A 12,605-nucleotide genomic window follows, 5' to 3' on the forward strand; every position below is an offset into this window, starting at 1 on the left:
CCAAAACCAACTAAGTTGATATCAACTTGTCACTTTTCAGGTTTGAAACTAACTTCCCAGAGAATCCAAACTGAATGAAACAGAAGGCCCAGTATACATTACAACAACAGTCTTGAACACAGAAAAGTCATTGTAAAAACACCAATTCAAGGCAGAAGATTCTTTGTAGACCAGTATTAAACACCCGTATCAAAAAATGAACTACGCCAACAATGACCAGAGTCTATTTGTGTGCTGCTTCCTTGTGCCCTGGTTAGTTCAGTAACTTTAAACACAGTGTTAATTTCAAGCAATAAAGAGCCCACTAACCCGTACAAGTACTTCGAATAATACAGTGATCTATAATTGGACTGCAGTTCACGGTAATCTCTAAGCAGTGGTGTGCATTGTGGTGCTGAGCAGATTTGTCATCAGGGTTGAACTGAAAAAGGAAAACACAGAAATGCAATATTTATTAAACTACTCAGGCATTAAAATGAAATTAAAGTTTTGCTGAAGTTAGAGACTCTTACCCTGATTGTCATATATCCAACATAGGCATCTTCAGAACCCTCCATAAAAACGAAGGTGGAATCTCTAGTGTTTTCTATTATAACTTTATCTGCTACTTTTCCAGGTGCTGCAAAGAAGATATTTATTAAGTCTTAGTTTATGCCACTAAAAAAAAAGAATCCTCAAAAGATTTACAGAATTCTGCTCAAAGCAACAAAGGAAAATGAAATTTTTTCTTGGCATATAGTCTTCGGAAAGTTTCAAGGATAATAGACAAAGCAGTCTTTAACTCAGACAATCCTGCACCAATTTAACATCTAGTACTGTGAGAAAAAAGAATCTTCTCTCATGCAGAGCTATTTTTTGACTACTACTTATGAGCTGAATTAACAGTTTAAACATAGACACCACTGTAGAGGCACTGTAATTCTGTTACCAAGTAAAATTTATTTTGGTATTCTAAAACCTTTAATAAAACCTAAATACATACATTGCATCACTAAGTTGAACCCACTTAAACAACTACTTAGTAATCTGCTCATGACCTACAAGTGACCTCACACTTCTCACACATAACATTCAGAGTTTTGAACCGATATCCTTGTTTATCCTATAAAATTAGACTGAGCTATATTTCTGAACATATGTACAGAAGGTTTCAAAATGTTTCACTTGCAAGTTCCCATAACCTGAAATTTGATTTCCTATGTTAAGTCTTTATTCTTAATCCAAAGGAAATGTCACATTGGTATGGCAACAGCCAGGAGAGGGAGCACAAGTTAACAGTAGTCTTACATTGATATAAATTCAACCATACTCATTCACACGCAAGATGCATTTGTCTGATTCAGAACTGTACATTAAATATGCAAGCCAGAAGAAGCTTGCCTCGATATATGAAATGTAAATATGGAAGTTTCACATATGATGGCAGATAATTTACCCAATAGTAATTTTAAACTATTCCTAAGACACACACACGATCAGATATTTGCTCTGAATTCTGTATCTTATTGAAGAGCCTGCACACGGCACCTCTCTAAGCAGATCTTGACACTAGCACAGCAAATGGTATGTCCTGTTCTTTATCACTCAGGTAGAAAGGTGCCAGTTAGGATGAAGCAATGTTTACATCATTATCCAGCTCGTTCTCACTATCTTAAAAGCTAGATCTCTGCTTAAAATATTTGCAGCTCTGCAGTAATGTAAGGTAGTCTAGCTCTTCTTCATACCACTATTCATTTAGTAGTAGATAACAACTAAGATAGGCTTTGATGAGGGCTTATGTCATCATACAAAATACTTTTCCTGTGGCCTGGTAACATTCCTACATTTTCACTATGGTGCAAACATGCTGGCATCCATACATCAGTATACTAAAGCATCTGAGAAAGAATGGCCTCACAATATTGCAGGTGATCCAAAATTAGAAAATAAATAGAGGCCTTAAAAGGAAATAAAAGAGTCATAAATTAATATCAGAATTGCGTTTCCTCTCAGAGAAGCAAAGCAGATAGATTTGTGGAATTGTGCCAAAAAGCGTTTGCCATGCACTTGGACAATGATTTCTACAGACATCTACTCAGCACGTAAGTCACTTCACAGTCTCTGAGTTTGGGAGGTCTTAGAATGCCTATTATGGAACATGTCGATTAGTATGATCACTGCATTCAGATCCCCAGACAAGAAAAGGTTGACAAGGAAAGGGGACTTGCTGAAGCATTGATTTTGTTCTAAATTCAAAGAAATTCTCTTCAACGTCGTATTCAAACTTTGCAAAAGAATTTTTGAGAGAAATATAGATATTCCAGCTTTTGGCTTAGACCAATCTAGAAGACAGAAACAATACAAGAAACAGTACTTGTACTGTTCCCCACGAAACAGTATAAGAAAGGGGAAAGGAAAGAAAAGGCTCCTAATTTCATAATCGAGCAAAATATATCTCCCAAAAAGTCTATTTACTGAAGTTTATGGGAGCCATGTTCCATGGGATCACACTTCACACAGTTTAAGGACTGAGATGACACCATTTAGAAATAATTTATCAGAAAGCCTTCAATAAAGAACTGCTCAAAGTATTTAAATTAACTGGATGTTTCCTCAGCATTCTTTTATTCCTCACAAGGAACAAACAAACTTCACTTTTCAATGCATTAATAGAAAAATAACTGTACAGGAAATAACTGTGATCCTGTTCAATCATATCAGGCAAGAAAAGTGCAAAAGCTCTTTTAGAACTTGTAGTCTGTAACATGCATAGCAAAGAACAAAGCTCTAAACTAATCTAAGATACAATTTTCAATACAAAGATGCAGAATAGGTATTTAAAGAAGAGTTCAGGAACGTAAAAGTTCCCTTGCACTCAAACAAGAAAATATCTACTTATGAAAGTCTTCAGCATTTTAGAGTTTTCTGCCCTTAAAATGAGAGTAATTCTTACTGATTTTACTATTTTCTTCTGGATTGGAAAAATCCTTTGATAATCCCTTTTTTGTTTCCTTGCACATTATTTAAGTCAAATAGAAAATGAAGTAAAAACAAAAGCTGTATCTCTTAAAATACAGAAAACCCCCACATATACAGTGAAGATTCTCAGATCAGAACACATCTATACAACTGCTGAAACCCAGCTACTGAGATGTGAGGCTCTGTCTTGAGTAAGATGAGCACTCCATGGAAGATCTGCATTCTTCAGAATGTAGTGAGTGCTACCCACTCCCAACCCTGGAAAAGGGAATTCTTTTAAGAAATAGGTATTTCTGTCCACTGAACCAGATGCATCAGTCTCCTTAGAGGATTTCTGCTCTTGCTTCTTATTTCTTGACAGTTCATTTAAGCCACAGCACTAGCTCATATCTCCAAAGGCTTCCTTCTGAACCTGATTCCTTCTCCTAGATATAAGGCAAGAAATAGATAACTCCAAAACTAAACAGAACAAACCTAGAATACCGAGCATTATCCTTTTAAGTATATTTTGCTTATATGAGAAAGTAGAAACTTCTTGAAAGTTTGAGGTATGTAAAGCTGACCTTCTAACAATTCTGTGCTTCTTCAGAAGTCTGCAGAAGAAACTATTAAAGAAAATTGAGAAGAACTGTGGCGAGATTTGATGCTGCCTTAATCCTACCATTCTGAAAAGCATGCCAGACTGAACACAGAAGAGCTAGTTCTCCAAGGCTCAGTGGTTCACTTTAATTTGTTTTCTTTTCCAGACAAACGAAAATTGACTCTCTCTACAATATCATTCACCATTGAGTGGATAAGGTCTGAGGAAGTGAAGAGTCAGCAGTGCCAGAAACTGAAATATAAATACATCTAGCATTTCTGGATTTCTCTTGGAGGTTTTGTTCCCCAAGACAGCTATTCCATTACAAAAATACACTGTACAGATCCCCTGCATTTAAAGGACTATAGTTAAGATAAGCTGTTATTTAGAAGAACAGTTCAGTCCAGCGGAAGGGAAAGCAGAGGGTCTTTTAAACCTTAACAGGAACCAGAGACCTGCAGAAGTTTAACCAGATATCAAAGATGTCACCTTAAGATTCACAAAGTAATTGAGGATTTTTTTTATACTGATGTAGTTTTGTCTAGATTTTAAACACTTCATGCATACTACCTGCCCTATGACATCTATTACTGTCCTCCCCTATGTGAAACAGAAGCCAGGAATATTTTGTTATTTGTCTAAGGCCATGTGTGCATGAGCAAGTACTGCAGTATGACAGGAACGGTACTACAGAGCGAAATAGTGCTGAGAATCAGACATCTATGCCACATACATACATATAGGGAGGGTAGAAGAGACTGTGACTTTGGACTAGTCCTAGTCTGGTCTCTCTCACTGAATGCACATCAATTACTAGAGTGCAATAAGAGTATTCCAGGAACATGGCTCAGTCTCATCGAAAAGGAATCCAGTTAGAGGTCCAAAACCTCTCCACAACACAAACCAAGGCACTGGAAGTAGGGATTGCTCAGGATGTTAGCTTCAGAAATGTAGTAATGAACCGACAAGCTAACATACTAACACAGCTGCATCTTGCAGATCTGCAAGTCAAGTTTTAAGACAAACACTGGAACAATCTGACTGCATTGTTCAAAACCATTCTCATTACCAAGCCTGCAAAACCCAGGCAAGAAGTGTCCGAATAGGCTCACATTCAAGAACAATACATGATACACAGAACAGATAGACACCTGGAATGAAGGACTCCTCAAAAAAAAACCCCAAAAAACCCCAAACCCAAAGCTTACAATACCAAAAAACCCCCACCCAAACCAAACAACCCAATCCCCTGAAAACCCACAATCAACAACCAAAAAAAACCAACTCAGACAGTATCTCTGAAAAAGCTGACAGCACGCAGTTTCCTTCTGTGTCACCACAGGAGCAAGAGGTCTGAGAACTCTTGACTAAGATCTCTACCAGACATTAAGAAAAGTCTTAATTCTTACCACATTATCATACTATTGAGGATAACCATCCTCACAGTAAGGACGGGAAAAACAAACATCTCTACTATTGCCACAATTTACAGCCAGGGGTATTACACTTCTAAACCTTTCCTATTCTGAAAGTGTTATTTTCTTCTCCATAAAGCTTCTCCTTGTGAGGAATAGCTGGGAGATAAACAAGGAAAGAACCTCTAGTCTCAGAATCTTTCTGCTGGACGCTCTCATTTCATTCCTCAAGATGGAATTATGATGCTGAAAAAAATGGGACAGATACTAATTTGGGCTTGCTCCCACTAGTAGATTCTGCTCTGGAGACATATATATATATATTATATATTAATTTCAATTGCAGCCAGGTAACTGAGTATTTCTAATGAAATAAAAGGATAAATAAGTTATTCCAAGAATTATCAAGCAGATAATGGTACTTCAGTATGAAGCATCTGTTATTTTTTTGTAACACTTGCACAGAAAAATACTTATTTACTAGACTGATGAAGAAAGATGGGCATTTTTACTGAATATTTAATACACCAAAATACCTTTCTAATTAAGATGGTAATTAATATAAGTCATACTTTGAGACAAAGATGCTCTTAAATACCTGCACCGATCATGGTGATTGGAGATTCTATATATATCCATTCATCAGTATATATACCAGAGTGAACAAAGATAAGTCCGTCAAAATGAGCTTCTTGAACTCCACCAAGAGCATCCTCAATGGTATCATAATACTAGAAGAGAAGAAACAAATTTAGGGAGAAATACCCACGCAAAGATACATGAATATTCTCAAGAACTGCTTTAGAAACGTACCAACATATTTTCTCTTCCTTTGTATCTTGCAGGATTACTGTAGAAGTGTTCAGCAAAACCAGGCTTTACATGTGCTCCTTTGTACTGAAACAAGGAAAATGGTTTATGATAAGCTCACAGATAGGTGGGTCTGACTGCACAGACAACAGATCTACCAATCCTATAATTAACAAGCCATTTGCTAGTACCAGTTTGTTCCAGGAACTAAGGACCATATTCTGAGCCCCCATATTAGGCACCCAATTAGAAATGGCAACACCAAAAAAAGTCTGAGCCTAAGCGAGTGATCCACTAAACCAGGAGGTTAACCCACTCACACTGCCAAAAGCCTCTAGAACAACAGAAAAAGCTTTATATACTTTATCCACTCCACAACAAATGTTCTTATTCACATCTTTTGATTTTCTAACAGCTTGCCACAAAACAAACTGCATTTATATGGTGAGGAAAAAAGAATCCTGTATCTTCCCTTTTGATTGAGTACTGAACAAAGAAGCCCAGCCAAGCATTTTTTTTTCCATTTTGGGGGGAATTTCATTAACCAATTACATGCAGTTTTATGTCATATATTCACCTTGATATTTATTTCCCTTGCTTGTGTTTTTCAAATATCATGCCCAGCCATTCCTACAATACCCTAGACACTTTGGATTAAGAGTTTCAATCACATGCCTTAAAGGTAACTTGTTTAGCTCCAATCACATCAGCTGTAAATCACTATTTAGGCACAAGTGATGTTATCAATATACTGTTTGGTTTACTAAAGGAAAATGCATACAAATCTAATAACCAGCATGCATACTGGTTTAATAATATATAACAACAAGAGTATCTTTGGAGTTTTTGGTGCACAGATCGTGACCATCTTCCACAGAAATTCAGTGATGAAATACATGTGGAAAACTCAAGATAAAATATCTAGATGCTCAACCACTCCCCTTAACCATGATGTATCACTCTAAAGGGTGATTCAAAACAAGAAACAACTTCAGATATCCCCCTATTGCATAAGAATGGAGAAATCTTTCCCCACCTCCTCAGTCCCATCATCTTATTTAAAAGTTTAAAACCAAAATTACTATTGTCACCCACATTTCAGAAGTTGGGGGTTTTACTTTTATAAACCATCTCAAAATTGAAATTTAAATGAATACTATTGTTACCAATTGCTGGAAGCTTTCTTTCCAGGGATTTGGATGTTCATATTCCTCTGGATTAATCTGGTAAAATTTACCAGGTTCAGGATGCATCATTGGACGAGTGTACTCAAATACTTCCATATACAATCTTTTCCTGAGTAGAAATGTGGAGCAGAAAAAAAAAAAAAAATAATGTACTTCTGATTACTCTCCCATTGTAATTTAACATGCCAAATGTTATAACCCGAGTTTTCCAACAGCATTTGCAAGCCTGACAATGACTTTGACCAAGATTAGTATCAAATACTTTAAAACAGTTCCCAAGCAATTTTTCTGTTAGACTGACATATGTGTTCTTCTAAGAAAAATTTTGACATGTGTTTCACGACCCAAGTGAAAGAGTTCAACGTGTAATTTCCTTTAAGAAATTTAAGCAGTTGGTTACACTGTTTAGAATTCAAACCTAACTCTCTATGAACTACCTACACTTATAAAAGTTAGTAGCATAAGAATAATAAAACTCAAGCCACTATCTCCTCCTCGACTTGTCAAAAAAAAGCTGGGGAAAAAAAGAAAGAAAAAAATAAAACAAAGAAAAAAACCCCAAAAACGTTCTCAGAGAACAAATGATGCACTGTGTTTAAAAATTAGTTCATCAGTGGAGAGTGGCTTAAAAGGAAGGAAATAACACAGAGCAATAGGATTCTTTTGAATAGTGCAAGAATATAAATAAATGCAGTGCCTGAGCCTGCCAATACTAAGCCGGACCTAAGGGGGTGTCACTGAATCTCAGAAGTTGTAATTCATCTGAGAAGACATTCCCAAAACTGTCTTCACGACAGGGAAGAGAAAAAGGTATTTTTGTGATGTGGTTATACGGAAATTTTATTATTTTTCTTTTAGTCTTAATCTTCAAAGAATAGCCTAAGAAACACATGTTATTTCTTTCCCTTATAAAAAAATTTAAAAGTTAGATCTCATTTATCCAAGGTGTCAAAAACTCATAGGTATGGAGGATTCATATCAGGTAAAACACTTAAAACAACCATTAGACAAAATAAAGAAAAATCTAACCAAATCAAAAAGAAACCAGACAAAAGTAGTGTCTAACATTAAAAAAATGCTGGGTTTTTTGTGTTAAGTACCAGTCTCCATAGAAGCCTGAAAAAGGTTAAAGGGGGGAAGAAGGAAAGGAATGGCTACTGATTTTTTTTAAACCAGCTGTTATTTAACTACCTACACTGCTGGAGAATTAATAGTTTCACCATTTAACAGATATAATCAGATATTCTTAACTAAGAGATTAAGTAAATTAGACATATTAAAACACATTTGGTTTTAATTCAACTAGTTGTGACCAACCTTTTCAATTTTTCGATTGTGAAGCACAAGATGCCAGTACATTTAATATTCCTCAAGATAATGAGGAATAGCTTTTTACTTACCACAAAATGGGATCATTAGCCAGCTCACTGAAGCGTTTACACACACAAGCTGCTCTACAGAGATCCTGCTCCAGCAGGTAGGAGAAGATCTTTAGAACCACTTCATCTGGCAACTTCTCCTGAAGATATTGTTCTGCAGGTGCTGCTATTAAACAGTAACCCATGTGAGATTATTGACATACTTAACCAGCCCAAATTGTCACCAAAACAAGTGACCAACAACATTTGAAAGGCTTCCATTTAAAACAGCTTTTTGTTTTCTTTTTCTAAAAAACAACAAAAAAAGTATCTTTCATCTAAATCTAAAGGCAAAAGGAATCAGGTAGCAGTTAAGACTTCAAGTCCTCTATCAAAACTTTTTAGTTCACCTTTTCTTTTGAAGGAATCAATCTGCATACATTTGCACATATTAAGTAGGCTACTGTGGATCCTTCAGATGCAATGAGGAGTCAGTATATCACCTTCATTATGGCTCAATTAACCCACATTATCCGTATAATAGTAATAATAATCCAGTCCCATAGTCAAAATCTCTGCAAACATTTTCAAACAGAACAATTTGCTCAAAAAAAGTTACTCTAGAAAAACTACTAGGACAGTTTCCTTGTTCCTCCACAGCGAATACATTAGGAAAAAGGACATCCAGGATGCAGGAAATCAGTAGACAGTAACAATTCCAAAGTCTCCTCCTTCCACTTACTCCCATTAATGCCCCTTCTGTCAAAATGAAGAATCTAAGCCAGAAGAAGTGTTGGCCTTGACAGATGTTGTATTTCTTGTGAGAGGTTTGAGAAAGCAGCATTCCTGTACTATTCTGCAGAGACATGAGTACACATCATCAAATCCTCACTACTGGGCACATGTGCACTCTATATATAATAGTTCACATAGGAAATCCCTATCTGTAGTTTGTGTTCTCACAAGTCCCTTCTGTGGCAGGCAGCCTGACAGCAAAAGAGTTCTGTTTGTACAAACCACACATTTGGTTCTTATCTTTAGGATCCTCTCTCAGGTAGAGCCACATAGAACAGCTTCTATGGTTTAGAGGATTTGTATGCAAGGCAGTAGAAGCTCCTGCTACATTCATAACACAATTACATCGATGTAATGCCCCTTGCATTATTCATTTTTTTCCTAGAACATCTGAATCTAGGGAGCAACAGGATCACGACTTTGGCTACTACGGAAAGACTACTAAGGTGACCCTCGGAAAGACAACCTACTAAATATGAGGGAAAAACATTCTGAGAAGTAGTTTCCATATGGAATTAGACACACACATACACAAAAGGCCCAAGTCTACCCTGGGCAAAGCAGAACAAGTAACCTATTTATTTCCAGCTAGAAGAGTGAGAAGACATGAGCTGCAAGCATCAGAACTGTGGCTTTTATGAATATGCTAAGATGATGTGGTCTACACACCGCATCACCAAAACCTGGGCACTACAGAGAACTGATTAAACCTTTTTTTCTGGGATGTTATGCTTACATTTGTGGTCAGATTGGTTTGTTGAAGTTTTGAACTATTAATGACTTTGCAGTGACTTTCCCTGAACCTATTTCTTGTTGCACTACTGAATGAATGTCACTTTGGTGATTCACAAATACTGATTTCCTTTGAGATGGCAGGTAACCAATTACTCATTTGACTGATGGCTGCTCTTAACGGTAACACAGCTTACAGTCATAAACTATAGGTACATGCCACTTTAATTCAACAAAAACCGATGCTGTACCAAAGGAATGAGTGTCACCATTCCACACGCCCATATGTATTTGCTCCTAAAGTATCCTTTAGGTTGATGATAGTCATCACAGACAGAATAAAACAGATTCCCTCCACCCCACTCCCAATTCTTACCCATCTTCCTCCAAACTAATGTTTTTATGGATCAGCTCCTTGTTACACTTCATTGTGGTACAGAAATGCTAGCATGGGCACAAGGAAGGAGGCAGGAACGAGCACCCAGAAGCTGGCCAAGACAGTTCCCTTCACCAGCAGTATTATTAAAGCCAGCTGAAAGAAATTTTTTTACTCAAGAAACAGAACAAAAATGAGTCTTTGCAAGCCAGGCTGAAGGCAGTAACTAATAAAAAACAAGTAATCTGGAAAGGCCTTATGCTCTAGAGACACATGGGAAGTCCAAAGTCTGAGGAACATTTACCAGCAGTCCATAAAGTGAGAATGATTGGTTATCATAAAAAATGTTACATGCACAACCAATGCTGGTTTTTAAAAAGGTCCTCTTCCACTGCAAATATAAAAGTTCCTTCCTGTGTCAAACAAGCAGCAGCATTTAATTCTACAGTCCTAATTACTCTTGAAATGCATTTAAGGTAATTGGATGTTGCTTCTGAATCCATCTTTTTCTGGTAGCTTTCCAGTTAGATGTGGAGATACAGTTTTCTACTGTCTTACAGGTTGAAATGTGACGTTGTGAATACAAAGCAGTAAATCCTCACAAGCCTTTCATGACCTGTCTTCTCCTTTTAACGCACAAATTCCTGAGGCATACAATTTGATCTTTTTCCCAAGACAATCAGTTACTTCTTCAAATAATTTGCAGAATTTCTTCTTCCTTTAGGTTTATCTATGTCAGGACCTTGATTCATTTTTTCACTGAACAAGGAAGTTCACTAGTGTAGTTACCTCCCCACTGCTCAACTGTTCACACTCCCATTTTCGTGCCTAGGCCTTATCTGAAAAATGGAAATTGAAATCCAGATGTGTTTCCTGTCTGCAAGGGGCAGGGACCAACTATGATAGTGTTAAAAACACTTCATCCAATTGAAAAAAAAGCCACAGTAACATACCCTATACTCTTCCTGCAATTTTTCAAGTTGTATTTACTTGGAAACTTAGGCACTGCTTGCAAAATGAAGATGAGAATTTTACAGATGTTTTCTGTCCTCACCCATCTTTATCCAAAATCCCACAGAAGGGGGTCATGTAACTTAAATTGCCCTTCTGCTGAATTAAGAAGGGGATAATTTGAGATTTCTTCCCTCAAATCACCGATACAGTGATTACTAGGTGGAATTCTCCAGTATAATTTGAAAAAACCTAATTTGCTTCTTAATGGGAAGACTTAATATCCTCTGGGTTCAAGAGAGACCTTGCTTTTCTTTTATAAATTCACACTTCATGTTTTGGTTATCTTTTAGTAATCCTTAAACACAAGAGTACATTTGGTATGTTCTTCCTCCCTGTTTACAAAAATAAGCCAAAACAATTTTAAAGGTTCCTTTGGCTACCAAATCAGATATATTAATGTGCTGCTACTCCTGACAGTTTTATGCCTGCTGACAAATCAAAGGTTTAGCAAAAAATGCTACAATCTATTAAGAAAAAACAAAACACAAAACCAATATACCTCTCTAAAAACCCTTACAGTTTTCCAAATAACTGTTAAAACCAGACAAGAATAAATACAGAGTGCAGGAGGTCAATCTTTATCTTTGCCCTAAGTTGACAGTTGAACTATTTATAATTTTAATAAAGTGTTAATACACCAGACAATTGAAAATTAGAAATACAGCTGGTTATGTCATTCTGTTTCTACACCATATGTGTGAAGCTAATTGCGTTTCAATTTTGATCATTTAGCAGACAGATTTCTTTGTACAAAGACTGAAAATGCCATCCCACGAATCCCAAATTGTCTCCTGTATGGATACCTTTTTCTATTCATTTTAGTGGAGAAGATGGAGATAAATAGCTTTTGTTCTATAAAGAAGCATTTAGTAAAAACAGTTTTTTGTTAAGAAGTAGAAATATGTCAGAAATCATAGCATGCAGTGTTCTGTAAAATATCTTCTAAATCAATGGAAAGAGTAAAAAATAAATTTTAAAAGGCAACAATATCTGTGAACATCAGCTCTGTATGTACCCAAAGCACAGAAGAATGTAGTAACCCAGACTATCTACTGCAACTCTGCAGATCAGTGAAAATAAAAAAATTAAAATTTGTCTCTAAACTGAGGTCTTCTAAAGACTGTTAAAATTCACCAAGAACAGCCCACTATAAGACAGATATGCAAATGTAAGGATCTTAAAGCAAGAGAGGGAGAAAACCTACATCTTAAATAGGAAGAGTACATCAAATCATTAAAACTCTGAATTAAAGTGACATGAGAAGGCAAGCAATACTGAAGACTGAAATATTCTGGTAAGCAGAAGCACGTATTTACAGTCTAGGTAGTGTTAGGAAATAGGATATGCTGAATTTAAAATGTGTAAATAGAGAAATATTGT

The 12,605-nt window shown here is 36.3% G+C and overlaps 1 protein-coding gene across 2 annotated transcripts in view; it reads right to left on the bottom strand.

Moving 5' to 3' along the window:
• FBXO11 (F-box protein 11) overlaps window positions 1-12,605 on the bottom strand; it is an 81,727-nt gene that overhangs the window by 23,661 nt on the left and 45,461 nt on the right. The window contains exons 4-9 of one of the 2 annotated variants that reach the window (XM_061991553.1): window positions 8,351-8,492; window positions 6,930-7,059; window positions 5,767-5,850; window positions 5,552-5,684; window positions 513-619; window positions 310-421 (exon numbers count right to left, since the gene is read on the bottom strand). In XM_061991553.1, the coding sequence (XP_061847537.1) occupies window positions 310-421; window positions 513-619; window positions 5,552-5,684; window positions 5,767-5,850; window positions 6,930-7,059; window positions 8,351-8,492 (708 nt within the window). Of the gene's footprint in view, window positions 1-309; window positions 422-512; window positions 620-5,551; window positions 5,685-5,766; window positions 5,851-6,929; window positions 7,060-8,350; window positions 8,496-12,605 lie in introns of both variants that reach the window. The other variant, XM_061991552.1, reaches the window with a different exon arrangement.

The sequence above is a fragment of the Colius striatus genome, chromosome 2, assembly GCF_028858725.1.
Source record: "Colius striatus isolate bColStr4 chromosome 2, bColStr4.1.hap1, whole genome shotgun sequence".
In the NCBI taxonomy this organism is placed as follows: domain Eukaryota; kingdom Metazoa; phylum Chordata; class Aves; order Coliiformes; family Coliidae; genus Colius; species Colius striatus.